The sequence below is a fragment of the Lycorma delicatula genome, chromosome 5 (assembly GCF_047948215.1).
Source record: "Lycorma delicatula isolate Av1 chromosome 5, ASM4794821v1, whole genome shotgun sequence".
In the NCBI taxonomy this organism is placed as follows: Eukaryota; Metazoa; Arthropoda; class Insecta; order Hemiptera; family Fulgoridae; genus Lycorma; species Lycorma delicatula.
This window is the reverse complement of record NC_134459.1, coordinates 128818838-128845574: the sequence shown is the minus strand read 5'-3', so window position 1 is coordinate 128845574 and position 26737 is coordinate 128818838. Positions and strand designations below refer to the sequence as shown.

At 32.8% G+C, this 26737-nt stretch overlaps 1 protein-coding gene across 3 annotated transcripts; it reads right to left on the bottom strand.

The window, feature by feature from the left end:
• Window positions 1-806: 806 nt before the first annotated feature.
• Window positions 807-26737, bottom strand: LOC142325384 (cyclin-dependent kinase 20-like). 3 transcript variants are annotated; one of them, XM_075367096.1, is made up of 6 exons: window positions 26651-26737; window positions 17745-17935; window positions 15605-15793; window positions 12115-12363; window positions 8806-9033; window positions 813-1433 (listed from the first exon to the last, which is right to left on the bottom strand). In XM_075367096.1, exons 2-6 carry the CDS (start codon window positions 17928-17930, stop codon window positions 1269-1271), a joined length of 1017 nt encoding a protein of 338 aa, XP_075223211.1. In that variant the 5' UTR covers window positions 17931-17935; window positions 26651-26737; the 3' UTR covers window positions 813-1268. The 3 variants fall into 3 exon arrangements, with proteins under 3 accessions (XP_075223213.1, XP_075223211.1, XP_075223210.1); XM_075367095.1 differs by lacking the exon at window positions 26651-26737 and adding an exon at window positions 26468-26644 and having other exon boundaries at window positions 814-1433; XM_075367098.1 differs by lacking the exons at window positions 15605-15793; window positions 26651-26737 and adding an exon at window positions 26468-26644 and having other exon boundaries at window positions 807-1433.

The following is a 26737-nucleotide window of genomic DNA, read 5'->3' as shown; positions in this document are numbered from 1 at the left end:
AAACCAGCTTATATCAGCTGTTAATGTAATCATACCAAAAGTCTTTCACAAACAACCTCAAATAATCATTTTTATTTTTCAGTCAGTACGGTATCAGAGTATGGAAAACTCTGCTACTCAGTTTTTGGAAATAATATTTTGTAATCTCTCTCTTTTTTCTATATTTCTGCTGTTGAGGCAGAACTACTTAAAAAGTTTTATTCACCAGTCTGGAAAAGACAGCAGAAATCTACCTTTTATTCTAATTGACCAGGTTAATAGATAGTTGGTAAGTAGGTTATTAAACTGATGTAGTTTGTCTTGTTTTTTTACTATCTACTAGATTTCCAACTTTTTTGCAATCTTACATTAAAAATCACTTTCTATGTTACTCTGGTAGAGGGAACTAAAAATGTATGCTTAATACTTTCTATTTCAACCCACCACAAAGGAAAAAAATGAAGAATAGAGTAATACTGTCATATTAGCTTTCTGCTATCCTAATAGATCTTCAACTGGTTGAAAAATGCTTTACAATATTTTAGCTAGATAATATAAAGTTATATAGATAATATAAAGTTTCTTACTCCTAATGTTTTCAAAATATTGCAATACTTTGTTCAGTGACATCATACTAACTTTGGTTGTGGCAAAACACAGACATTTAAGTCATTGAACTTGAATTTACCAGAATTACAAAGAGTAGCAGAGTTATACTTTAAAAATCTTAAGATGCGTTTGCTTTCAGGTTCTTCTTGTCTAGGTATATTTTTCCTTTAGTTTTAAAAATGAAAAACGCTTTTGTTGTATAAATAATAAGTTTATTTATTTAAATTTAAATTTTATTTCATGGTTATCTTTAATGAAATAAACCAAATATTCCCTTTTATTTGTAAACAATTTTGACATTAAAGTGCTTAAAGCAAATTTATTATTAAACCCCTTTTTTTAAATAGAACGCAAAAATTATTTTGGTTTAAACAAAGTTTTACTAACATTATTATAAAAAATTATTAAAACAATATTGATTTATCATTATTTAAAATGTGATTTATATTGTTATTATATTAAAATCATTGACCTAGTAATGTACAGTATCTCTTGTCACACTACTCCACCCAATCCAAAATTTATTTTTAATTAAAATACAGCATATATATACATAAAGTTAATGTATCATAGCAATTAATGAAAAATATAAAAATTATACTTTTTTTTTAATCAAATTTAAATTTGATTATAAATATATAAAAACTTGTTAAAAGATAAATCAGACGTTTAGTTATTTGCTAATCATTGAAATATGAATGAAGGGTATTAAATAGCTGTCTCATTGGTTTATCTACAGAAATTTGTTTGGATTTCAGCCTTTGACGATGATCTGGAGGTGGATGTGGCATCTCTTCTAAAGAGCATGGCAATGGTGGACTGTAAAAGTATGCATGTGCAAGAGCCTGGAAAAAAAAGTAAAATCACTTTCATAATTTAAGACATAATATAAATAATATAGTTAAATTTATTGTGAAGCTTCAGTCTGAAGAAAAAAAAAGATCAACTTATTTTGTCTCTTCATTTTAATTGTACATCATTTTATAATTTTATAGCATTACCATTAACAGCTTTTAGGATAAAAATAATTTCTTCACATTGTTTAAAATAGCATATTAATGGGGATTTAAAGAAGACCTTATGACGTTACAGAGATCAAGGTCACCCCTCCACGAATAGGCTTGAACCTATTGGGCGTGACGTTGGCCCCACTCCGTCACAAGAAAAAAATGTATAAAACATATCTAAAATAAAATTTTTTTTTTAATTTTCAAAACATATATCTTGATAACGTTGGGCGGAGCGCGACGGGGCAAAATCCACTGTCATCAGAACGACGTAATCTATTTTTTTTTTGGTAGAGAGATAAAAGGTTTTCGGATCGGGGTAAGCTTGGGTTCGTGAGTGTTATGATACTTCTACTAAATAATATTTGTAAAAATTATATGTTCTAATAAGTTAGTATGTGGTTCGAGACTCAATTGCATCATACTTGTTTACTCGTTTCTTATCGGCTGATGACGAATTTTTGAGGTTAACAGTTCTATACAAATAACCATGTGATTCCCATAGCGTTAATACAGTGTTACGAGTTTTCAGTATCGCTATAGGAATTCGTACTGCTATACTTTCCGATTCACCAACTACGTCATCGTTCAGGCGAGTGAAAGTACTTACGCATTTTATAATCATGCATAACCGTGTCCGCTTCATAAGACATCGATCAACTAAAATTGTTACATAAATTAAGTCAATAATAATGCACTTTCTTATCGATTATTAAAAAAGATATCGATTAAATTCAGTAGTTAAATAGATTAAGTCAATAATTACGGACTTTGAATAATAACGTACTCGTTTAATATATTTATAAAATAAGTTATCAATTGTGTACTTTCTTTCTTTCTTTTTCTGTTTAGCCTCCGGAACTACCGTAACGTATTACTTCAGAGGATGTTATGTACGAATGTAATGAAGTGTACCCTTCTTCAGTCTCAGGTCGACAATTCCTGAAATGTGTGATTAATTGAAACCCACCACCAAAGAACCCCGGTATGCACGATCTAGTATTCAAATCCGTATAAAAGTTACTAACTGCCTTTACTAGGATTTGAACCTTAGAACTCTCGACTTCGAAATCAGCTGATTTGCGACGAGTTCACCACTAGACCAACTCGGTGGGTTTATCAATTGCATATTAAAAGTAAAATTAATATTGTTTTACTGTTAAGTGTTCCAATCAAACTGTTTAATTATCATCTTTTGCATCAAGAAAATGAATATGTTTTGTTTCCATCTGTTTTTGTAAGTTCAATCCTGATATCGACTACCGCCGGAACATTCGCATCACCGATCTTTGCGACAATAGGTACCGATGATGGAAGGAGTATTTCTCCCAAAAGTTTTATTTTAAATTACTGCAGATCGTTCTGGTAACGATCCGTCTTATTTTGTTATTTGAAAGACGGCGACAAAACTTGAAACTCTTTCAATATCTGCTTGGAGTTTGGAACACACTTTACCTGAATAGACCAATAAACATTTGTGGGAAGACGAGAAGGAGAATCATATAAGAAAGTGCATGTGACGTGCAGTGTTGATGATTCAGACGATTGTCTCTGCGACACCGTTAAACAGCATTTGAATATTATCAGAGATACAATGAAGCCGGAATGTGAAGTTTTTTGACAGCTGATAAGGTGGATGCGACATCCGTAAAAAGAGAGTAGTAGGGGAAATCAATATCACTGACGGACGTTGGAAGGACGAGCCAGTCGTGAAGTTGAGGTTCTAAGGAATGTATGTGTCTACTGGGATATACTATTATACATATACTATTTATGGCTACGGCAAATAAAGTAACACTTAGGACACTTTCCTGTGGTACTCCGTTTTCCAGTGTGAACCTTTCGGATATCGTCATTCGAACTCGAAAAGACATACTAAGGAAACCCCTGATAAATGCAAGGACATTTCCTTGTATACCCCATTCAAGCAGTGTATTTAGGATTTTTCTCCTCCATACCGTGTCATACGCCTTTTGCATAACAAAAAATACAGCAACCAGGAAGGAATGACAAAGTAGGAAGGCGTTTTGATTGACAGATTCAAGGGAAACTACATGATCGATAGACGATCTACCTTGGCGAAAACGGCATTGTTCAGGAACAATCAGATATCTCTCTCAAGGTACTACACTAAACGACAGTTTACCATTCGTTACAAAACCTTGCACAAGGTACTGGTCAAGGAGATGGTCAGATTTCGGTACAGGAATCACCAATGCTTCTGGAAACATCTTGACAAAAACTATTCTATTATAGATACACAAAAGATGTCGTAATGCAGTATCTGGGAGGTTTGGTAACATACTGAATGACATAGTAATTCCAGGAGAAGTCTCGAAAATTATTCAAGGCACACGTTAGTTCATTATAAAAATGAAATTTTTAATTCATTTTGCGAGTCTCTAATGACGAACGATATATTTTCTACTAGCAACTTATATCTCACAAACTCAACACAGTAGAATGATGCAAGTGAAACTACCCTAACGACCTTCCAAACGCGTTCGCCACATCAATTGGCACGGTAACGAGGATTCCTCTACTTTCTAGTCCAATCGGATGGGGTAACTGTACCGATGCACACATTACCGAACCTTTATCCAAACAAACAATGGTGGAGTTGTTCGAGAAATGTTATCGACGCAATTCATCCATGAATTTCGTTTAGCACACCGAAACACTCGACGGCAAACAGCTCTCCCGTTGCGGAATGCGCAGAGAAATTCGGCTTAGGTCTACCATTGAAATTACATAAATCCCTGCGCCGATCCCTTGATACTCGCCTGGAGTCTACATTCATCCCACCAAAGAACAGAGGCCGCCTTGGCTTTCCAGATGTTAAAGGGATGAATTCATTCGCGCTATCGAGAATTTGGTTTGTGAACTTGGCAAGTTGGTGGATCGCGCTACCGCTCCTGTCAAACTGGCTAAAGTAATCCATGTGTCAGATCCAGTCCGCTTTCTGAACCACTCACCTATGTTGATGACTCTGGAGTAAAGCATTGACTGAGATAACTGGTCTATGTTCGCTTCCAAAGAAGGTTTTGGAGACATGCCAAGTAGGAGTAGGAGTTGCTGAACATAAGGATAGATCGATGCCCGAAGATGTACCTGATGAAGATGTTACAATCCATCATTCAATAAGCAGAAATATAAGTTCTGCCTCAGTTGACCAACTATACTGCCTCAGGAAGAACATGATGGTTAGCCTCAAGAATAGTGATGGGCATTTAAATCGCCAATTACTAGGCAGGGTATCGTAATCTGGGAAAATAGTCTGGTCAGACCATTCTCACTGAAATCAAAATTTGGAGGAAGATAGAAGTTGCAATGTATTCATTTTGAATGGCACTAATATCTTCACTGATACTGCAGGGATATTTGCTGCTAGCCGAAATCGGGGGCTATTACGATTTCCTTGGGGAGTTTTACTCTTTAAGACTTTGGGGGTTGGCATCCACACAGCCCTAGTCTCTGCAGCTTTTCTTCCCACTACCCACAGAGTTGCAGAACACTTTACACTATACACATACATTACACAAACTACAACATATACCCTACATAACTACACAACATCCTACACTGTTTCTTCTTACACTTACACTCAGTGGTGTTGCAACAACTTACAAAATGCAACCATAACCCAAGTGGAAACTATCATGCCGATGGACAAATGGCTCTACATAGTAAGCCTCAAATAATGTCCTCTGGGCATGTGGGTGAACCCTGTTATATTTAGCTCAAGCTCCAGTAAGCGTGCAGTCTGTTGGAATGGTCCATTATACGCCAGTACTCGTGAGACCAAAATTACAAAACCACAGAAAACTCATATGATGGTTGATGGTTCACCTGAAAAACCACCCACTTTTGTCTTATGAAGATGCCTCTCTCAGAGTTGTCTGACGAGGATAGTTCTGAACAAACTGTCAGTTTAAATGGTGACAAATCAAATCTCCAATATAACAACATCAGATTTGTAGTTCTTCGAAATAAAGAGGAAGGTGGCTGCTCCCTTCATAAGGGAGCAGCCACCTTCCTTTAAAAAGTTGCAGATATCTTGCACAAAATAAGCCATGCATATATCCTTCTAGAACCTTCATTTCTAAATTTGTTTATTTTGATCATCAAATATTAACATCTGCAAAAACCCTGACATGCAAAATTTGATCTAATTAGAATAGTGTAATGGGTATAAAAACTTCCAGAAGAAAGAGAAAAAATGAATTAACAAAAATCAAGACAAAAGACAAAACTATTCTTTCTAGAAAGAATTGATAGAAAAGCATAAAAGCGGATGATAGAAATTACTAAGCTTGAACAAAAAACAAGGGAGGATCAGCGACTGTTACTACAGCTCATACTCTAATCCCAGAGACATAAAAACTGCTGAGGAACAGCGATTTCAGTTCAATTACAATCAAAAATTACAAACAAACATTTAACAAATTCATATAAGCTACTAATTCTGGAGTTACCATCAGGAAATCTTCAGGAGTCCTTCATAATCTGTCCTACGACAAACTTTTGTGATGTGTTTAACAGTTTGATTTTCACCACACTCACAAACGGGTGTCGATGTTTTACCCTATTTATACAGGAAATAGGCGCACCTACCATGCTGAGTTCATATTCTGTTTAGCGTTGACCATGTCTAGCTAAATAGTTCTTTGAGGCCTTTGAGTAATACATGGGATTTGGTTATTCTGTTTTGTGGTCCATTCTTGACACCAGGCGTCAGTTAGGTAAAATCCTTCCTCTGTGGCAGCAATTGCTGTTTTGATAGGTGGCTTTCTAGATAGAAGGTGACCATGATTGGTATCCTCAATGTCCTCATGTATTGGTAGGTTTCGATTGTCCATAATCTTCTTGTACTCTATTATAAGAGCGTTCATATGACGCAGGTTTGAGGGTGGTATGTGACTCAATACCGGGAGCCATTCCACGGGAGTAGACCTGATAACCCCGGCAATCATTCTCATAGTGTCATTAAGTTGAGCATCAATTCTATGAACATAAGGGCTGTTAAGCCACACTGGCACACAATATTCTGCAGCCAAGAAGACGAGGTTCAGAGCCGATGTGCGCAAAGTGGAAGCCGATGCTCCCCATGTTTTCCACAGAGCTTATGTATAATGTTGTTTCTTGCTTTCAATTTCTCTGCAGTTTTCATTAGGTACTCCTTAAATGAAAGCGTTCTATCAAGTGTCATGCCTAGGTATTTTGGTGTCTTATTGTGATAGAGCCATGTATTCTTGAATAGAATTTTAAGCTCCCTATTAGTGAACTTGTTATTTAGATGGAAGCATGACACCTCTGTTTTACTAGCATTTAGTTGGAGGTGCCATCTTCAGAAGTACCTTCCCAGTTTCTCCAGATCGACCATTAGGACCTCCTCTGACTCTTCAAATGATCTACATTTTGTTGTTAGCACCCAGTCATCAGTGTAGCCATGCCTTTTAGATCTTGTCTCTGGCATGTCTGCAATGTAGAGGTGGAAAAGGAGAGGCGCAAGTAAAGACTCTTGTGGCAGGCCATTCTTCAGTTTCCTTGGGGAGCTATATCGGATCCCATGATAACTTGGAACATTCTGTCGTTCAATATATTGTTAAACAGGCGAGTTGTTAATTTGCATGGTACTATACAGAGGACTTTAAAAATTATGCCTTCTCTTCAGATTGTGTCGTAAGCAGCTGATAAATCACAGAATGCAGCAGAGGTTTTAAGATTTCTTTGGAACCCTGCTTCAGTGTATGTTGTGAGCGAGAGAACTTGGTGCAATTTCATTTTGGCCTAAAGCCTGCTTGTTCAATCGGTATAACATCAAATATTCTCTGACAGATTCTGTTGTAGATAAGCCTTTCTAGTAATTTATATGTTACTGATAGCAATGCTATAGGCCTGTAGCTCTTAGGTAAGTTTGCTGATTTCCCTGGTTTTAAAATGGCTATTACCTTTGACTGAACCTCTGGGTACGCTACCAGTCTGCATTATGTCAGTGAAGAATCTGGCCAGCCAAAGTTTTGCATATTTTCCGCAGTTTAATAGGAATTATGGATTGATGCCATCTGGATTGATACTATCGAATGCTGGAGTGATATCTTTGAGCGCCAAGTCAATCCCTTCAAGTGTAAAAGGGTGAGCGTGCTCAGTCTCAAGTGTAAAAGGATGAGCATACTCAGTCTCTCCTGCCTCCCTCCTCAAGTTTCATAGTTCACGTTTTATCTCAATTGTGTGCGTCCTGTCTCTTGGTGCTCTGGATGTTGCCTGTATGTGGGACGCTACGGTGTTTGGGGAGACATTTGCTTTTAATTAACTTGTAGCTATAGTAATATTTATAGCAACATCAAAATAGTATTTTGCTCTTTATAATTGACCTATTTTTTGCATTGTAAGTTATTTAAATAAATTATATTTGTAGGAATTTTTACATGTGTTATCTCTCAATATGCTTGTCAAACCACAAACACATGACAATGTTTCCTTAAACAGTAATATTTAGTATAACTAAATATTATGCAGTAAAACTAAATATCCAGGAAAGTAAAAATTAAAATGAATCAGAAATTCATATGTCTCACAAGATTTTATCAACTAAAGTAAAAAAATTGACTTTCAAGATCTCTGAAAAATACATAAGTTGATTTCCATGATGAGTGCCCTAAGCCCACGGATATAAAAACTACAAAGAGAAAAAAATATTATCAAAATAAATAAAAACACCAAAAAAATAAAAACGAAATAAACCTCTAATTAAAATACAAGAAACACAATCAAAAAAAAAAAAAAAATTCCACACTAGCATAACATAATATCTCGTGCTACCACTTTTGCTAGTTAAAATAACGAACTCTCGTGCATCGTTTAAGTTTTCTATTGTGTAAGTTATTGGATTTGGCAATTTTTTTTTACTTTTAACTCTATAGAATAAGAATACTACTACAGCTACTGCTACTAGTGAAGGTATGTGTAAGTAGTCATACTTAGTAGTATGAATACTTTTGAAATAGTGGTAGTCACCTCTACTTCACAGTTCATGAGGATAATTTTTTTATGGTGTTTATTTTTTTTAAGAATTACATTACAAAATAAATTATACATTGAAGTCAATTAATTTACTTTAAAAGTACTAATACTTAATACTGTAATTACAAAATACAAAATAAATTATATTTTTCTGTCATTTAACAAAGATAAAAATACAAGAAAAAACCTTTTTAGCGGACAATCTTTTTTCTGTATCATAAACAAGGAACTGGCGAGCTAGATCAATAGTGGTAGGAGATGCATCAGGAAGTAATGTAGACCATGGTAAAGGCCTAGCTGGAGGAAAAGAAATTTTATTATAATCAGGCAATGATGTAAGTCCTGGCCAACTTGCTTCTGTTGGCGTACCAAGGCTGCGAAGAACAATTGCCAACTGATCAATGTCTGTTTCACCCTGTAGATCATAATTCAAAAATACAATAAATTAACAATCCCAATTTCATTTCTGTAAAATCATAATTAAAATAGAATAAAAGAATTGTTATCCAAAAAAATGCTATAAACATCAGATAGTTTATTAGACACACACATAAATCCCAAACAATCAGTATAAACAGTTCCTAGATGTATGTCTTCTTAAAGAAAAAATTACTGGAACATCAATTGTTGCCATAATGAAAAACAGCAACACCATTGCTGAAGATGGTTGCAAAAGAAAGTGAGAGTAGCCATGATATAAATAAAAAACATTAATGTACATAAAAAATAATATTTCATCAAACAACCTTAAATGCTTGCAATTTTCAGTGAACACTTATTTTCAGGGCTTAGTTCATCTTACTGGTGAAGGTATGTATAAAGAAATACTGGGTGTCTGAAAAAGAACAATAGGGTTTCATTAACAAATACAGTTTTTATTATGCAGCACTCAATAGTGTTTTATGCATAATCTTGAAGCAACAACAATTAAATTTTAATTTACACATTCTCCATCAGATGTCAGCTGCATTAAATATTGCACAGGCCAAGCTGTTATGAACCCAGGCTTAATTTCCATGGAATCAGCACAAGGGAAAGCACAGTACATTTACTTATTTATAGAAACAAAACCAGTGACTGTCTTACAAAGAAATTATATGAGAGTCTGTTATAGAAATTCTTGAGGAAAAAAACATAAGTATGTGGTGTGAACAGTTTTTGGAAACCAGAAAGCCTTTTGAAAGGACCCTCATTATGTCGGCCTAAAGTGCTAAAAAAACAAAAAAGAGACTGACTTTCCAATGAAGTTCAAAACATTCAACTGGCAGAGTCAGTCATCAACTAAACGTTTCTAACAGTCCATGAAGTTCGCAAGCAATTGAAATGTTTTGCTTATAATCTGCAGCTGATCAATGAAGTTAAACCTAACGATAAGCCACAAACAATTCAATCTGTAACAACAATGTTAGGCTTCATTTCTCCTAAAAACTACTTGCAGCACATTTATTCTCTAATGAAACAATATTTCACATTTACGGAGTTTTTTATGTGAATTGCCATAATTGGAGTATGGGACTCAGAAAACCCACACAAATTAGTGGAATTTGTTCGCAAGTGTCCAAAAGTGAATCTTGTGGAATAATACAAAATTAGACTTTTGAGCCATTTCTTTTCCATGAGCAGACTATTTATAGACATTATTGTAGCAGACTTGGACATATTAGAGAACTTAAACAAATAAAATACAGACAGCCTAATAGAATGGAGCCCCTCACATCATGCAGAAGTTATGCTGACTGCACTCAACAGGTTCCCAGAAGGCTGGATAGACAAAGAAATTCCCATCACTTGGCTGGCCACCACAAGGTCCTGATTTGACAATGATTGATTTCTTTTTTGGAGTTATATAAAAGGCATCGTATACCTAGAAACAATCTTGTCACTTGAGCTTCTGTGCTGAAGAATAACAAGAACCATGGAAGCAATTCCTACAGACATTCTTACCATAATGTGGATTGAGGAGGATTATCAGTTTGATATTTGCAGGGCTGTAAACAGTGCTCATATTGAGTTACAATAAACAGTAAAAAAACTTTAGATTTTCTACTTTCATGAAATATATATATGTTTATATCCAAAATAAAATATAATAAAAAAAAATAAAATAAATATAAAATAATAATTACAAAATGTATAACACATTACAATATTATTTAATATTATAATGTTTATAATAATATAAATATACAGGATGATTTTTTAGCCCTGTTACCCAATTGTTAATGTCTGGTAATTCTTTTCTAAGAAAGGGAAATTTTGTTTTGCGATACGAAGTTGGTAGCGCTACTCAACCGGTATAGATATGGCAGTGTGAGTTATACTATATACTATATATATAATAGAATATGGTTATACATACAATCATAATTAATTAATGAAAGTCTTAGATATTTCCTGTAAATATTATAATACTTCTAATTTAGAAAAATATCATATTTACTGTAATAATAAAAATTTAATTAAATAATAAAAAATGTTCAAAGATGATATATTATTTAAAAACATATTAAATATAAATATAAAGAAATAATTTAATCTTCTTTATAACATGGTTCTGTTTGATTTCATTTTAATCCACCTGAGTAAATATATTTTCCTTCAGTATACTGTTATGACCGGACAGTCATGACTGTTTACACATTTTAACTTATGATTTTTAATTTTTGGCTTCGATTTAATATTTTAACTCCTGATGATGAGGATATTTCAATGTGCTGGTAAGGTGGATTTTAATAATTGTTAATATTATTTAATTAATTAACATATCAACAGTACCATATTCGAGAAATTAAAGTAAATTTAATTTAAAACCATGGAATTTTTTTTGATATCTGTATTATTATTTACTAAACTAATCTTTTTTAAAATAAATACTTTGCTACTTTACCTAAAATTACTTAAACCTTGTAATCATATTTTAATACCATCTTGTTTTTACTGTATATAAATACACAAAATACAAATTTCTAAAAACTCATTAAACATCTATGATAATGATATATCTTAATCTGCATAAAACTATTGTACTGTATGGCTGGAGATATTGATGTCTGTATAAAAGTCTGTTAAATTAGATAACTGAACTTTATAATTAAAAGCAGTTGCTAACTGTAAGAACCAAAGCTGTAGCTGTTTAATAACAATTTTGTAACTGTAAATATTGTATGAATCATGCATCCATTTTCAGAGAAAGACAAGAGGGAAATTGTTCTTAAAAATACAGCTTCTTACTGAATGACAAACTCAGTTTTGTAAAATGAGCAAAACATTCATAACTGAATGGTACCATCATCAGGACCAAATTTTTACTTTAAAAAAGTATAAGCTCTATTAATTAAATAACAATAATATGACCTTAGTATGGTGTGAGGGGTTTAACCACCCACCATACAAAAACTGCACATAGTCTGAATTTGTTTTATAATGATATATCATCTTATAACATTAATATCACAGCAAACTGTATGTGGTAAATTTAATAGTAAACACAATATACCGGAAACAATGGAGAACGATTGTTGAGTTCTGCCAAAATGCAACCTACAGCCCAAAGATCAATAGCACAATTATACCGCCTAGCACCATATAAAAGTTCAGGAGCTCTATACCATCTAGTGGCAACTTGATGACTATACAGGCGATTATCACTGCTAGCATTTCCACTCCAAACAACACGTCCCAGACCCAAATCAGCAATCCTAAGAACTCCATTACTACTGATTAACAGATTAGCTGGTTTCAAATCCTAAAAAAATGAATCTTAATGTAATATTAAAAAAAAAATTGTAAATTATTAAATAATAAAAATCCAAATAGCACATACATTAATAAATAAAATATTATACATATAAGGGTTATTTTTTTTTCAAGGTTCGATCGGTCATGAAATTAAAATCACAGTAAAATAAAAAATGTTTTATTTGTAACAATTACTTACATAGTTACACTGTTTCTCTACATAGTCGCCACTTTAATTTAGATATTTGTCATAGTGTGGTACCAACTCTCCAATACCCTCGTCATAGAACGGAGCCTCCTGTGTTTCAGCCATGTTTCTATGTTGATCTGCAGCTCGATGTCTGTGCCAAAATGTTATCTTCCTTGCCAGCGTTTCATGTGAGCAAAGAGGTGAAAATCGGATGGAGCCAAATCCGAGCTGAATGGTGGGTGATCAAACACTTCCCAACGAAAACGCTGCAGGAGCTTCTTTGTTACAGCTGCAGTGTACGGCCGAGCATTGTCATGGAGAAAGACAATGCCTGATAACAACATTCCTCACCGCTTATTCTGAATTGCCCTTTGTAGTCACACAGTTTGAGGCTGCAGTGATGGTCATGCCACGTTCCATGAATTCTACCAAGAGAACTCCATTCCAGTCCCAAAACACAGTAGCCATACACTTTCTGTTGGAGAAGGTTCGCTTGAACTTCTTTGGTTTACTGAGAGAATGAGAATGCATCCACTGTTTGTATTGTTCTTTTGTTTCTTCAGTTTCGAAATGGACCCAAGTCTTTTCCCCTGTGACAATTTTGTTCAAAAAATCTTCTTCTTCATTGTGGTAGCGCTAGAGAAACGTTAGGGAGGCATTCATTCTCATTGTTTTGTGATGGTCAGACAGCATCTTGGGAACCCATCTCGCACACAGTTTGCGGTACTGAAGTCTCTCACTCACGATGGTGTAGAGAGCTGACCTTGAAACTTCAGGAAACGAATCACTCAATACATAAATTGTGAACCGATGATTTTCTCAAATTGCCTCATCCACTTGCTCAACGAGATCATCGGTTGACACTAGCTTCCTTCCCTGACCGCCTGCATCATGAACATCTGTACGTCCTACACCATTGTCGCACTTTGCTGTCACTCATTGAAGTTTCACCGTACACATTACTTATTCATCAATGAATTTCAGCTGCATTACACCCCTCATTGCACCCTTCAGAAGAAATTGAATTATCGCACATACTTCACACTTGGCAGGAGATGCTATTGTTGTAGACATGTTTACGTGCTAGCTGCGTGTTCAGAACTAAACGAAGTGACGCGGCGTGATTGAAAGCCATACTAGAGACACTGTGCAACACATATGCGCAAAGGTTCATCCGATTTTTGCATGGGTTTTTATTTCGCAACCGTTCGGACCTTGAAAAAAAAATAACCCTTGTATATTCATCAACAAGCATGTACATAATCATAAATTACAATAATTGATCATGAGTTAAGTAAAGAAACCATTCATGCTCAAAGGAGAGGAAATCAAGCACTAAGTAACTAGTGATGACAAGACTGCAATAGAAAATAGATCCTACAGATACTGAAAGTGTCTTCACACTGGATATTAAATTAAAGTGTCTTCAATGAAATCACAACCTGTTTATTAATAATTCGTCAAACTGAACTTAAATTAATATTTTATCTATTTATGTTTTACTGAAATGTATGAACAAAGAACAAAATATAACTGGTAAGTAAGTGCTGGCAATTTAGGGATGCAGATTCATTTCAATTACTCTAAAAACTAAATGTCTTTAAATGTAATCTATTTGTACTGGTTATTTTCACAATGCACAGCAACTTTGACAGATGCATAAAGCACAATTTTTGTCATTTTTCTTTCCTATTTTAAATCAGAAAATTCTTTACACATTCTCTCAAGCTATTACCGTTACTCTAGAGAAAATGAAAGAAGTGATAATTAAAGCAGAACTAGAAAGTTCAAAGAAGAAAGCACAGAAAATTATAAAAAATTATTGACTTTTAAAAGGAAATGGAGGCAATCAGGTACTCAAATGTTCTGCTGGAAAACAAGGATTGGAGAGACATGGTGGGAGGGAATGTCTCAGGGCAGGTATTTATTTATATTCACTAAGAACAGAGGAGTAAATTAGGTGTGAGTACTACTGAACACACAAAGAAGGACCAAAAAATATATATGGTTGCAAGGATAAAATTCCAACAGTCTTAGAATAAATTCAATTTATTTTCATATACTGAATCACTAAGGTTAAACAATGCTACATAACTTATGGAAATTAATTACCTGTTAGCAGTTACTGCTATCATATAAAAATACAGTTCATAAGAGAAAGCTTTCAGCTCGTTTTAAATTCAAGTATGTACAAGATTTGTTACAAATAGATCAAACATTTTTTATTATAAAATCAAAGTTATTATTAATATGACTATATGAGTGGCACTCCCAAATTGTTACCAACTAGAACACATTCAAAGTATGTTCATGATTATTTTACCTTTGAAAACTGACAGATTAGCTGTTTTTACTTGTGGTAACCTACTAAAGTTTACTTTAATTTAATCCTACAAATAAATTATTCATACTTTTTTTGAGATATATGTTGAAATATAATCCTATGAGATTAATAGGATGGTACAACTCACACATACAAGGTAATAAATGTCACTCTGTAAACTTCCATGTGGTAGTATCTTTCATCAAGAAAATTTTGGATTAAAATGTAGGTTAAACTTGGCAATTTTCAGCCATTAAAAATTCATCTACCAGTAAGAAACGCTAATTGGGCCTCAGCATATTTTTCTGAAGAAAATTAATCACAAAATGTAGCAATTGGTTGTAAGAATAACTTAAAATCAGATCAAGTAATTTTTCATTAATTTGCACATTATACATTTTAACTGAAATTAATGAAAGTTATCAGGTTGCAACATACAATAAAACAATCATCATCAAGACTTGAATCAGTAACATTTCCAGTTCCATCATAAATATGATTAGGATTAATGAAAACTTGCAGATTAATTATAATGTAATAAAGAAAAATTAAAAAAGCTCTAAAAAAGGAGTATCACATACAAGCACATATAACAAGATTAGAAAAGAATTAATTGACTTCGAAGACATACCACCAACCACAATACAAGTAAACGTAACAAAATTAAATTTTTATTTCATATAACACTGTAGTAACAATACATAAATAAAATATCATTAGCTGCTTGACACTTACCCTATGCATTATTGAATGCGCATGCAGATATTCAACACCTTTTAATAACATCTGCATGTAAGATTTTATCTGACCTTCAAATAGAGGGTTTTCTACATCATATATCATTTCCCATAATCCAGAAGGCATGTAATCAAATACTAAAATAAAGCCAACACCATGAGGAAATACATCAAGCAGTTTCATAACCTTTAAAAAAATTAAGTTAAAAAATGTAATTAAAATTACATTTAACCTATAATATAATAATCATGAAAATATTTATTCCAACCTGATCATTAAATAAGTGAGTGTAATTTTGACCAACATCAGTAAATGTTTTTATTTCATTTCATCTGCATAACTTTCCAGCAATCAAAATGCAGTTTTGAAAAAAAACCACATAAAATCAAGAATGTTTAACAATTATTAACTGTAAATATATATATGTTGTGTGTATGTAATGTAAAATGTGGATACATGTTATTTTTTATCACCACCAAAGAGTTTGTATTTCCAATATCAATACAAGAAACAGATTAAATAATGGTTTATACAAACTTGTAATTAATAAAAGCTGAGCTATCTGTTATGTAAATTGGGCGGGCTTTTTTTTAATAAATTATTGATAACAGATACATGAAAAGAAAAAAAAAGAAAAAATACAAAAAAAGAAAAAAAAATTTCTTTTTTTGCTAAAAGTGTCTAAATTGAAAAATTAACTACAGAACAAAGCTTCATTAATTCATGAATGATTAATAACAACCACTTTTCTCTGTGAATGAATTAATGAGGTGAAATGTAGTTTGTAAATTGGAATTTCTTTCATAAAAATACGTATTTTAAACTAATCTTTCTTTAACATGTAATAAATTGCTTTGTATAATCGTAAAAATTGAAAAAAATAAATTATTATTAATATAAAATAAGCAAACATAAGAAAACACAAATGGGGATATACGGTCATAATGTCTAACTGGAATTTCACTTATCTCAGATAAACTCAGATATAATTCTCTTTCGTGATCAGAAATATTATAAATATAAGAAGCCACACACACATCCTGCAAGACAGCATGAGGATTTTTTATAAAGCTCACTGGCGCATGTAAATAAGAGACATATCAGAAAAACTAGGCTTTAGAAATTTGAACTAAATATTTAAAAGTCATTGCAAACCTGCATATTAAAAATCATTAAAGAATACACATGTGGATGAGGCCAAGAGAGTCAAGGTTTTATTAGTTAGAATACAGTAGTTATATTTTTAATAAAACTTAATATACAATGACAAAAAATGTACTAGAGATTGAATAATTTTATTATCTAACTGGTAAAATTAAAAAGGATTTACAAGGTAAGGGAGATGTTAAAAGCAGACTGGCAAAAAACGTATATTTCCATGCAGAAAAGGCTAGTATCAAATACAATCCAAGAATTAAAAAACAAAATGTTTGAAAGGTTTGTGTGGATTGATGTACTCTGGCAATTTGTTGCCCATGTGTAACTGCCATAAAGGAAGGGCAGTAGCTTTTGGAAATTGGTCTAACAGAAGTATGTTGAAAACTAGATGAGTTAAAAAAAAGTTTAGATGATTAAAAAAGTCTAGGATGAGTTATTAAAGTTGATAAAATAAAAAGAAACAAAAGGAAATTTTTTGCAGAATTTTGAAAGAAATGAACTAAACATAATTTTATTTTCTTAACATTCAATTGAGAATAGAATTCTATTATTCAGGCATCAAATTTGACATTAAAAATAATATTGATTTTATTCTTGAATCCGCTATTGTAAAACTAAATTGTTTAATATAAGTAGACATGTAATTTACTTCACTTCCACATGCAATTTATGTAGCTAAAGTATAATTTACCTATTTACTGGCTGTAAGTTATATAACAGGTGATTGGGAAACTGAGAATAATAATGCCTATGGTGAATAACTCTATATATTTGAAAAACATTTACCATTACAGGTTTTAGAGGAAATATTTTTTAAATACCAATGATTATATATTAGTAATTTTTAACCTTGCTATTCATAAACACCTGCACATACTCCCACATAATTCTTAATAATAATAATAATAATAATAATAATAATAATATCAATTACTTACTTTAATGATAATAAGATTGTTTTTAGAATGATTAAACTTACATATTTACAATCGATTTCTTGCAGTGATTTTATTTCTCTAACAACAGAATTTGGAATACCTTCCTCAACTTTTTTCAAAAGAACTTTTTTTAAGGCAACTTCTCTTCCTGTAGGAATATGTTTGGCCATAAGTACAAGGCCATGAGCACCTTCTCCAACCCTACCTTCAACATTGTATTGCTCCATAGCTCCTACATTATAATCATTAAAATAACAAATTATATGTCAATATACATAATTTAAAGAAGTTCAACACTAAATCATACATGTAAGTTAATCTATGGCAAAGTTTTTCATCTGATATGAAATAATTACAGTTAAGAAATTTTGTTAAATATATTCTAATTCTTTAATGTATCTTTTCCTCTCTTTACATATTAAAAAAGTTAGCATGTAAACCTACAAACACTACATGGCAAAACCAGAAAATCCTGACAAAGTAACTAGATAGTACCTATATACAAAAAAAAAAAACTGGAAAATTATTGCATGATTTTCCTGGCTACAATGTTCAAATCATGACTGTCAAAATATGATTTAAGCATCAAAAGTCTCAGATTCTGAATAAAGCATTTTTGATTTTGGAGCTTCCTTATTCTGTGGGAAAGATTTATAAAAATGTATTACGGGAAGTCATCATCAAAAGAAATTAATTTAAAACAGAATTGTTTAAAATATTGAAAAAACAAAAGTACAACTTTTATGAAAGTAATAAAACAATTGCTTCTCATTTTGGTCTGAAATACAATATAGGTGCTAAAGCTACTTTAATTTTAATAGCCCTTTAAGTTATAATTTTTTAACAATTTTTATGCAAGGCAGGTAAAAGATTTCCTTTAATTCACTAGAATATCACTGAAGAAATTTGAAATTGGTTTTGAGCTATATCCCCTCACCACTTAATGAATTTTGAAAAAAAATTAATACAATCAATACCCCATAAATAAAAATATTTGAGCCAAATTTGAAGATAATCAGTTTGGTCAGTCAATCCTGAAATATAAGACCAAAAGCAGTGCAATACACATTTGTGTATATTTATACACATATACATATCTTTTTTTTTATCATGAACTACTTGGACCCTAAAAGATTTGTAAAAAACCAGATAATCCATTTTTGATATAACCTCCATACTTTCCCTTTTATATTACTATTCTAGCTGCATTGACCAAGAAAGTAAAAAAAAATTAATATATATATATATATATATACTATCTAAGGAGCAAACCATTTCATTAATTTATTATCATTTTTTTTTTTTTTTAGTTTAAAAAGAATGTTTAATATATCTGATGAAGCAGTGCACACTCCAGAAAAGCTAATGTGAACGAATTAAAAAAAAAGTAGTAAGGGAAATTTTTATTTTATTTATTATTGATTTTATATATATATATATATATATACAGAGTGTCCCATATAAAACGCAACCCAACCTTATATTGGTAGGTATTGAAATAATAAAAAGGCATGTGTAAATGTAATTTTTATTATTACCATCCATTACCTTACATTTAGAGTAAATGTTGGAAGTGGCCGCCATCTTCTTGAATACAAGCATCAATTCTTTTTACAGTGTTTCTTGCAACTTTTTTCTAAGTTTGTGGCTGGATATTTAATACAGCTTGATCAATATTGACTTTCAATTGTTCAAGTGTTCGTGGTTTGTTGCTGTAGGCTTTTTCTTTGAGGTAACCCCATAGAAAAAAATCCGCCGCAGTCAAATCTGGAGATCTTGGTGGCCACAAGCCTCGACCGATAACACAATTACCAAAGAATTCCTCAACAAAATCAGAAGTTGAACCTGCGTATTGCGATGTCGCACCGTCATAATGTAGCCAGCAATGTCTGTCTTCCTCTTCCAAGAGTGCAACGAACTGAAATAAAACATCCTGATATCGTTCTGCATTAATGGTATACTCGAAAAAAATTGGACCGATTATTTTTTCCGCGATATCGCGCACCACACGCCCAACTTCTGCGGGTGTAATTGTTTTTCGTGATAAACGTGGGGATTTTCAGCACTCCAAATTCTACTGTTTTGGCTGTTTACGTAGCCATCCAAAAACGTGCTTCATCTGTGAAAAATAACGAATCCATAACATTAATTCCCTCGCGCAGAAATCGATGGAACCATTGACAATATTGTAGCCGATTTTCTTTGTCGGGCTCAAGAAGCTGATGAACCGTTTGAATGCGATAAGGTCGTAATTGTAATTGTTTGGTCGCCCGATGAACAGTTGATTTAGACAAATTAATTTCAGCAGACAAACGTCTAATCGATTTATTTGGCGAGGCGAGTAATCGGTCTTTGATTTCAGTGACTGTATCTGTATTCAACACTGACGCAGATCTTTTGTGTTTAACAGAACCAGATCCTTGTTATTAACAGAACCAGTCTCTCTAAATTTTGCAACTAACCTTAATACTGATATTTTGTTAGGAGCTGGTTATCTGGGTACTTATGGCGAAACAAAACTTGCACTGCAACCACTGATTTCGTACTAAAGTGCGACTCAACAATGAAAACACGTTCATCTAGCGAAAACACCATCTTGTCTCTAGCAATACACTGAACGTTATGATTGCATTGTTGTTACTATCGGTAGTGTTCTACTGCGTCGCCGCGATGTTCAGATATTGGACGAGTCCATTTCAGTAACGAGTAAGGGAGTAAGCTTGACTTTTGAAATTTCATGGATGAGTGATTGATGGGTTGCGTTTTATATGGGGCACTCTGTATATATATATATATGTAGCATATTATTATTATTATTATGCTTTTACGACCAACATGGGACCACTTAAGTCAATTTTAGTTGGATCTTTTCTGAGAAAAGCGTGTTAGTTTACTCTTCCGAGCTGCCCAGTATTTCTTCATCCGTTCAGTTCTTGCTTTCTTTTCTTCATCCGTAAACACCCTCTTCGTTGTATTTTGTTGTTTGTCTGTCTTTTGTTTAAATCTAATGCTTTTGTCTTTTAGCTTTGTAATTTTTCCAGTTTTATTCTGTAGGTCAATCAGGGAAATTCCCAATTCTTTCATATCTTCTCTAATTTCTTTGATCCATCCTACTTCTAGCTTTTGGAACCAAAGCTTTTCAATGATATTTCTTGACAGTCTTGTTTCCGGTGTCCTTATGAGATGACCAAAGAAAGAGATTCTTTTTTTCCGCATAGTATCAGTAACAGGCTCAATTTCTCGATACACCACCTCATTTGGCACAATCCACCACTGGCCTTCTTTTTGGTGTTTTTTATGGATACACGTTCTGACAATTCTCCTCTCTATTTTCAAAATTTTTTCAATTCGGTTTTTCTGAGTGATTTTGAAAAGGGTCTCGCTTCCGTAGGTGACTACTGGCTGTACTACAGTTTTATAATGTTTAAGTTTTGTTTTAGCAGAAAGGCATTTTTTGTTATATGTTGACCGAGTTAATTTTTGGGATTTAATCATTTTATTTGTCCTGTTTTGCCATGTCACTTTTTCATTTAAATTATAAGTTATTATTTCCCCTAGATATTTAAATTGTTTTACTATTTTAATTTTCTGATTGTTTACCGTAATGTGCTCTATTACCAGAGGATCTACGGCCATTAGTTCAATTTTTTCGAAAGAGATATGAAGCCCTATCTTTTGTGCTAGGTTTTGAAGGCTCATGATTTGTGTTTTGGCTTCTTGAATATTATTTGCTAAAAGAGCGAGGTCATCTGCAAATCCTAGGCAATTTAGTGTGATGGAGTTTTTCTTAGTACCCATTTTTATATTTTTGGGATTTATTTTATACCATTTTCTCATGACAAATTCGAGGGCGCAGTTAAAAAGGAGTGGTGAGAGGCCGTCTCCTTGCTTCAATCCAGTTTTTATGTAGAAGGGTTGAGAGAGTTCACCTCTGAATTTCACTCTGGACTGGGTATTGGTTAAAGTTAATTTTATCATGTTTACGAGTTTAGGGTGAAGGCCCAGGTTTCTCAGAATATTCAGCATGGATGGTTGGTGTATACAATCATAGGCTCTTTTAAAGTCGATGAAGGTGATTATTAGTTGTTTTTCCGTCTTTTATATAAGTCCATCATAAGTTTTAGGGACATTATTTGCTCCGGGCAACCTCTCCATGGCCTAAATCCCCCTTGGTATTCCTCAAGTTCCAGTTCAAGTTGGTCTTTGCATCGGTTGTATATGATTCTCAACAGGATTTTGTATGTACAATCCAGGAGAGATATGCCTCTGTAGTTTTCTGGATTAGTTTTATCCCCTTTTTTATGTAATGGATGAATGAGGGCTGTGGTCCAGTGTTCTGGAAGTTTTTCTTCGTTCCATATTTTCACGAGGCATAGATGTAGGGAAGTTTTGACTGAATAAACTGATAAATGTTTCCAGAGTTCTGCGAAAAGCTGGTCTTCTCCGCTTGCTTTGTAGTTTTTTATTTCATTTAAAGCTGCGAGAACTTCTTGAATTGTTGGCGAGTTGATATTTACCGGTGAAGTTTTAACTGGAGTTTCAGTGTCAATCTCAAAAAGCTCTGGGGAGTCGTCACAGTTGAGGAGTCTATTGAAGGTTTCTGCCAAAATTTCAGCATTTTCTTTATTGGTGTGGGCCATATTTCCTCTTTTTCCTCTCAGCATAAGGGTGGGTGGTTCATATCTTTGAAGAGCCTGACCAAAAATTTTATAATTTATAATATGTAGCATATATATATATATATGCTACAGGTGAATTGAAAAATCAGGCTTACTGCAACGTGCCTGCTCGTCTAATTGGAAAATTAAATATAATATATCTGCACTACTGCTTATAATTATAACTACATTCTAATCAAACTTAAACTACACTTGCTTCGCTTGCTAACCTAACTAGCGCGCGAAAGTTAGCACAAGAAGTGAATAAACTTACATCTATGTGTGTGTGTGTGCCCGCATGTGTATATGTATGTGTGTGTGCGCGCGCGTGTGTGTATATATATATGTGTGTGTGTGTGTGCATGTGTAAGTATATATGTGTGTGTGTGTGTGCATGTGTAAGTATATGTGTGTGTGTGTGTGTGTGTGTGTGTGTGTGTGTGTGTATGTGTAAGTATATGTGTGTGTGCGTGTGTGGATTGCGTGCGCGTGTTTGGGCATGGGCATGGGCGCGCACGCGTGTGGGTGGGCTTTCGCGCGCATTTTGCAATGAATGGTATGTTGGGGTATGATAAGTTAGGACCTTAATGTTGTTGATTTTACCATACCCAAAACAGATAACAAGACCAGTCTTTAAAAATAAATAGAGCCCAGTACAACTGATACATGTATTTACAACACACCTAATCAGTTCATATAGCACAAACAACAAGCTTTCTAACTCAAGTTACACTATAATACACACACGTTTCTCAGGCATTGATTACAATACAAGATAGAACAAGGTTACTACCTACCCACTCAAACCTACAAATGACAAGGTATGTAATATACAGAACAAAATGAAAACATTCCTAGCAAGAAAAAATATACACTAAATACACTAACTACACTAATATCACACTAACATAATTCAACCATAATTATACAGTTCTCAATACTTCCAGCAATGAAGATTACTGTATTTCACAACCATTGAGATAATCATTATTTATTTAATTTCAACCTAGTGATACAAAGTCATTAGATGCCTTCCAGTACAATGTTCCATCAGACATATTTTTACAATCAATTGATTCTTTACATAGTCTTAGATGTCCCCAATCATAACAGAATCCACTTCTACTGATACCAGATAAGAGGATTTTCATCCTGAAAAAATGTTCTGCAAGGCAGTCAGACCCAATCATCCTGAAGACAGATTCCCTTCAAGGGGTATCAGGAATTATATTCTCGCCATTAATTAGAGCTATGCACTGTTTACCTTCCATCAGAGTTGTTAGATAATTCAAGAACTTTTGGTTTATAAAATTTTTAATGAAGTGATAAGACAAGCTACATGTTTTAGCCACCATTATTTGGGTTCCTTGCTTTGCCATCAAGTCAGCCTTCTCATTTCCTTCAATTCAATGTGAGATTTTGTCCATTGAAAGATAACTGAAACATTAACTTAATCTAATCTACCAACAGGCTGCCTAATTTCAAATATTCTTGACATTACTGGGAGACGAAACGATGAGATCTCTGGGAGGACAGATTTAAAATCACAAAAAATATAACTTTCTTGGGAATTTCAGATTTGGTCAATAGCTATTTTAAAGTGTTGTTAATTGCCTCCAGCTCTCCACCAAAATGAGTTTGATGTCATCCTATATATAAATAAAAACTGAGAGGAGAACCATAGATACCAACCCCAACACACTCTCCATCCTCCATCAAAGAGCCGTCATTATAAATATGGGACCATTCTGGCTGGGGTTAATGATCTTGTAAAACCTTTTTCGCAATGACCTTCAATATCAAATTTCCTCAACAGCTCACCTAAGTCTGGCCCAGCTTCAATATTGAACATACATACTGATAATTCTGGAAGTTTGAGATTTTCTAAGCTGAAGGAAAAACCAACTCCTCCTGTCTTATCTCCATGACCTGCAGGGAGGTCCTGTATCAAGGATTAGACCAAGGTATTTGGGATCACTAAACTTTTGCATTGCATTAATTGCACTGATAGCATTTAATAGCATATCAAACAGTATAATCAGCCACAGATACAAACAACAAATAAGTGCTTAAGTATATCAACATACATTTAAAGAAATAAGACTCACAAACAAAGAAAGTAACTATAACATTCAAATTTGACATTCAACACAAATTCACAGTCTTGACATGCTTGAACAATACAAAACTTACAAACACACTAAATTTCACAAAACTAATTAATTAAATGAACACAATACACATAAAATAAACTATTTCACCACCAACTATAATGGTTTTCTACCTCTTTTAAGGTAAGGGCCAATAATAATTGTGCCATCTCTACAACTCTAATAACCAAGGAATAATGTAATACCATTAAATAGTACTGGAAGCATTATTTCACATACTTTGATAATGACTCATTTATAATTTATTTTAAATAGTAAATGCATTTATTAAAAACATTTTTGAAGATAGTATTATTTAACATAGATTACATCAATTGCAAAATAAGCAGGTTAAGCTTTCTCCAGTTTGACAGGTCATTTACTTTATAGCTTCTAGCTGGTCAAAAATGTTAACTTCCACAGGGTAAATATATATATCTATCGTTCACTGTTTTTTCTATTAATCATATACATTATTTCAGCTGAATTACATGTCTGACCAGTTTTGAGGAAATTGTTTTATATAAATATTGGTAAAAATTATACAGGTAACAAATACATTTTCACTATTAATATATCAAATGATTAAATTATCCAATGCAATGAATAATAATTATCAAAATTTTAACTGTGTTAACTACAGAAGGCTTGTTTCATTAAAATAAAACAAATGGTTTTATTTATTAAAACAAATTTGTTTCCAGGAAAACCTTTCACTTCATTTAAAGTCCAATCAGAGATGGCATTTTTCACACATACAAAAATTCATTATCATACGTCATTATCATCGGCTTGTTGATGTTACTATTGTAAATAAAGAAATAAGTTACTTTACTAGTTAATTTTACTTATAAATTTTTTTATGGAATAAGCTTTATAGGCAATACCAGAGTAAATTTATCAAATCAATCCTCTACATTGCATATCATAAATAAAGAGATAATTTAAATGTTTGAATTTTCTGTATCAATATTGCAGAATATTACAAAAGAGGTACTTTGCTGTTATTCCCCCTACTGCCAATTCTGTAAATATTTTTCATTATGAATTGATAATAAAATGGTTAAAATATGATATTTACTTCATTTTGTAATGGAACCCCGTTTTTTACATTTGGGGAATCACAGAAGAGACCCGGACATTGTTTAAAAATACGGATTATTGTGTAGTTACGATTCGAAACATTACAACATCGATTAGAAATCTACCTAATGTCGATTAGTCCATATCATGTCTTAAGTAACATTCTTTTCTTATAAACGTTGATACGAAAAAAAACCGATCCGGTTTCTTCAAGATAGAGGAATCGTTCATAAGACCAGAATATGTAAGATGAAACACGAAACGTCGTGTTTTTTTGTTTTTTTTTTAAGGGAAGGGAACTTTGTTGGAAGGTAGCAAATTGTCGTTCGAGGGGATTATTGCAATTATCAAAACATTACTGTTAATTGGTCAAGGTTAGCGAACGTAGGTTAAGTTTGGTTAATTATATTCGTAAAATAAATAAATGGTTATAAATAAAATATAATCTAACCAAACTTAACGTACGGTCGCTTCGCTCGCTAACCTTGACTAATGGTAATGTTTTGATTTTTAAATAGTAAATAAATAGGGGGGGGGGGGTAACAGAAATGTACCCAAAAAGAAAATAGTGAAAACTAACAAAACTTTTATCAGTCTTGGCTCACTTTCACTTTATATCAACAGAATGCATTTATTTTATACACGCTATTGCTTGATTTATTAACACTGAATATTTTTTAGCTGGTAAGTGATAAAATTTCTGTAAAAATATGAAAATGCCTTAAATATTATTCGGCATACATACAAGACAAACGGTACGAAAAATGTAGTAGACGGATACATTTACTACAAAATTACAAACAAATTTTTCAGAAATAGGTGATAAAATAGATTCAGTCAGGTGTTCGCAAAATTTTGTAATAAAATACTTACACTGTTGAGGTTATGAATTAAAAATTCTTATAATTATTTATTCCATGACGAAGAATCTAACGCTATTACTGAAAGACATGAATCAAGTATAGGTAAGGCAACTTTTATCAATTTAAGGGTTACATTAGGAAAATTAATTGCAAGAAATAATTCTTGTACACATTACATAAATTTATAACGTACTTGTAACGATTGAAAGTAGTAAATAAACATATCGAGAAAAGAACCGAATGAATCGAACATTTCATTCTTATTAACTATCGATTAAAC

Coding starts and splice junctions, on each gene's coding strand:
- LOC142325384 (XM_075367096.1), bottom strand. CDS start 17,930: ATGGAGCAATACAATGTTGAAGGTAGGGTTGGAGAAGGTGCTCATGGC. Junction 12,364..15,604: donor CGCATTCAATAATGCATAGG/GTAAGTGTCAAG, acceptor TCATTTTTTTAG/GATTTGAAACCAGCTAATCT. Junction 9,034..12,114: donor ATCGTTCTCCATTGTTTCCG/GTATATTGTGTT, acceptor TATGATCTACAG/GGTGAAACAGACATTGATCA.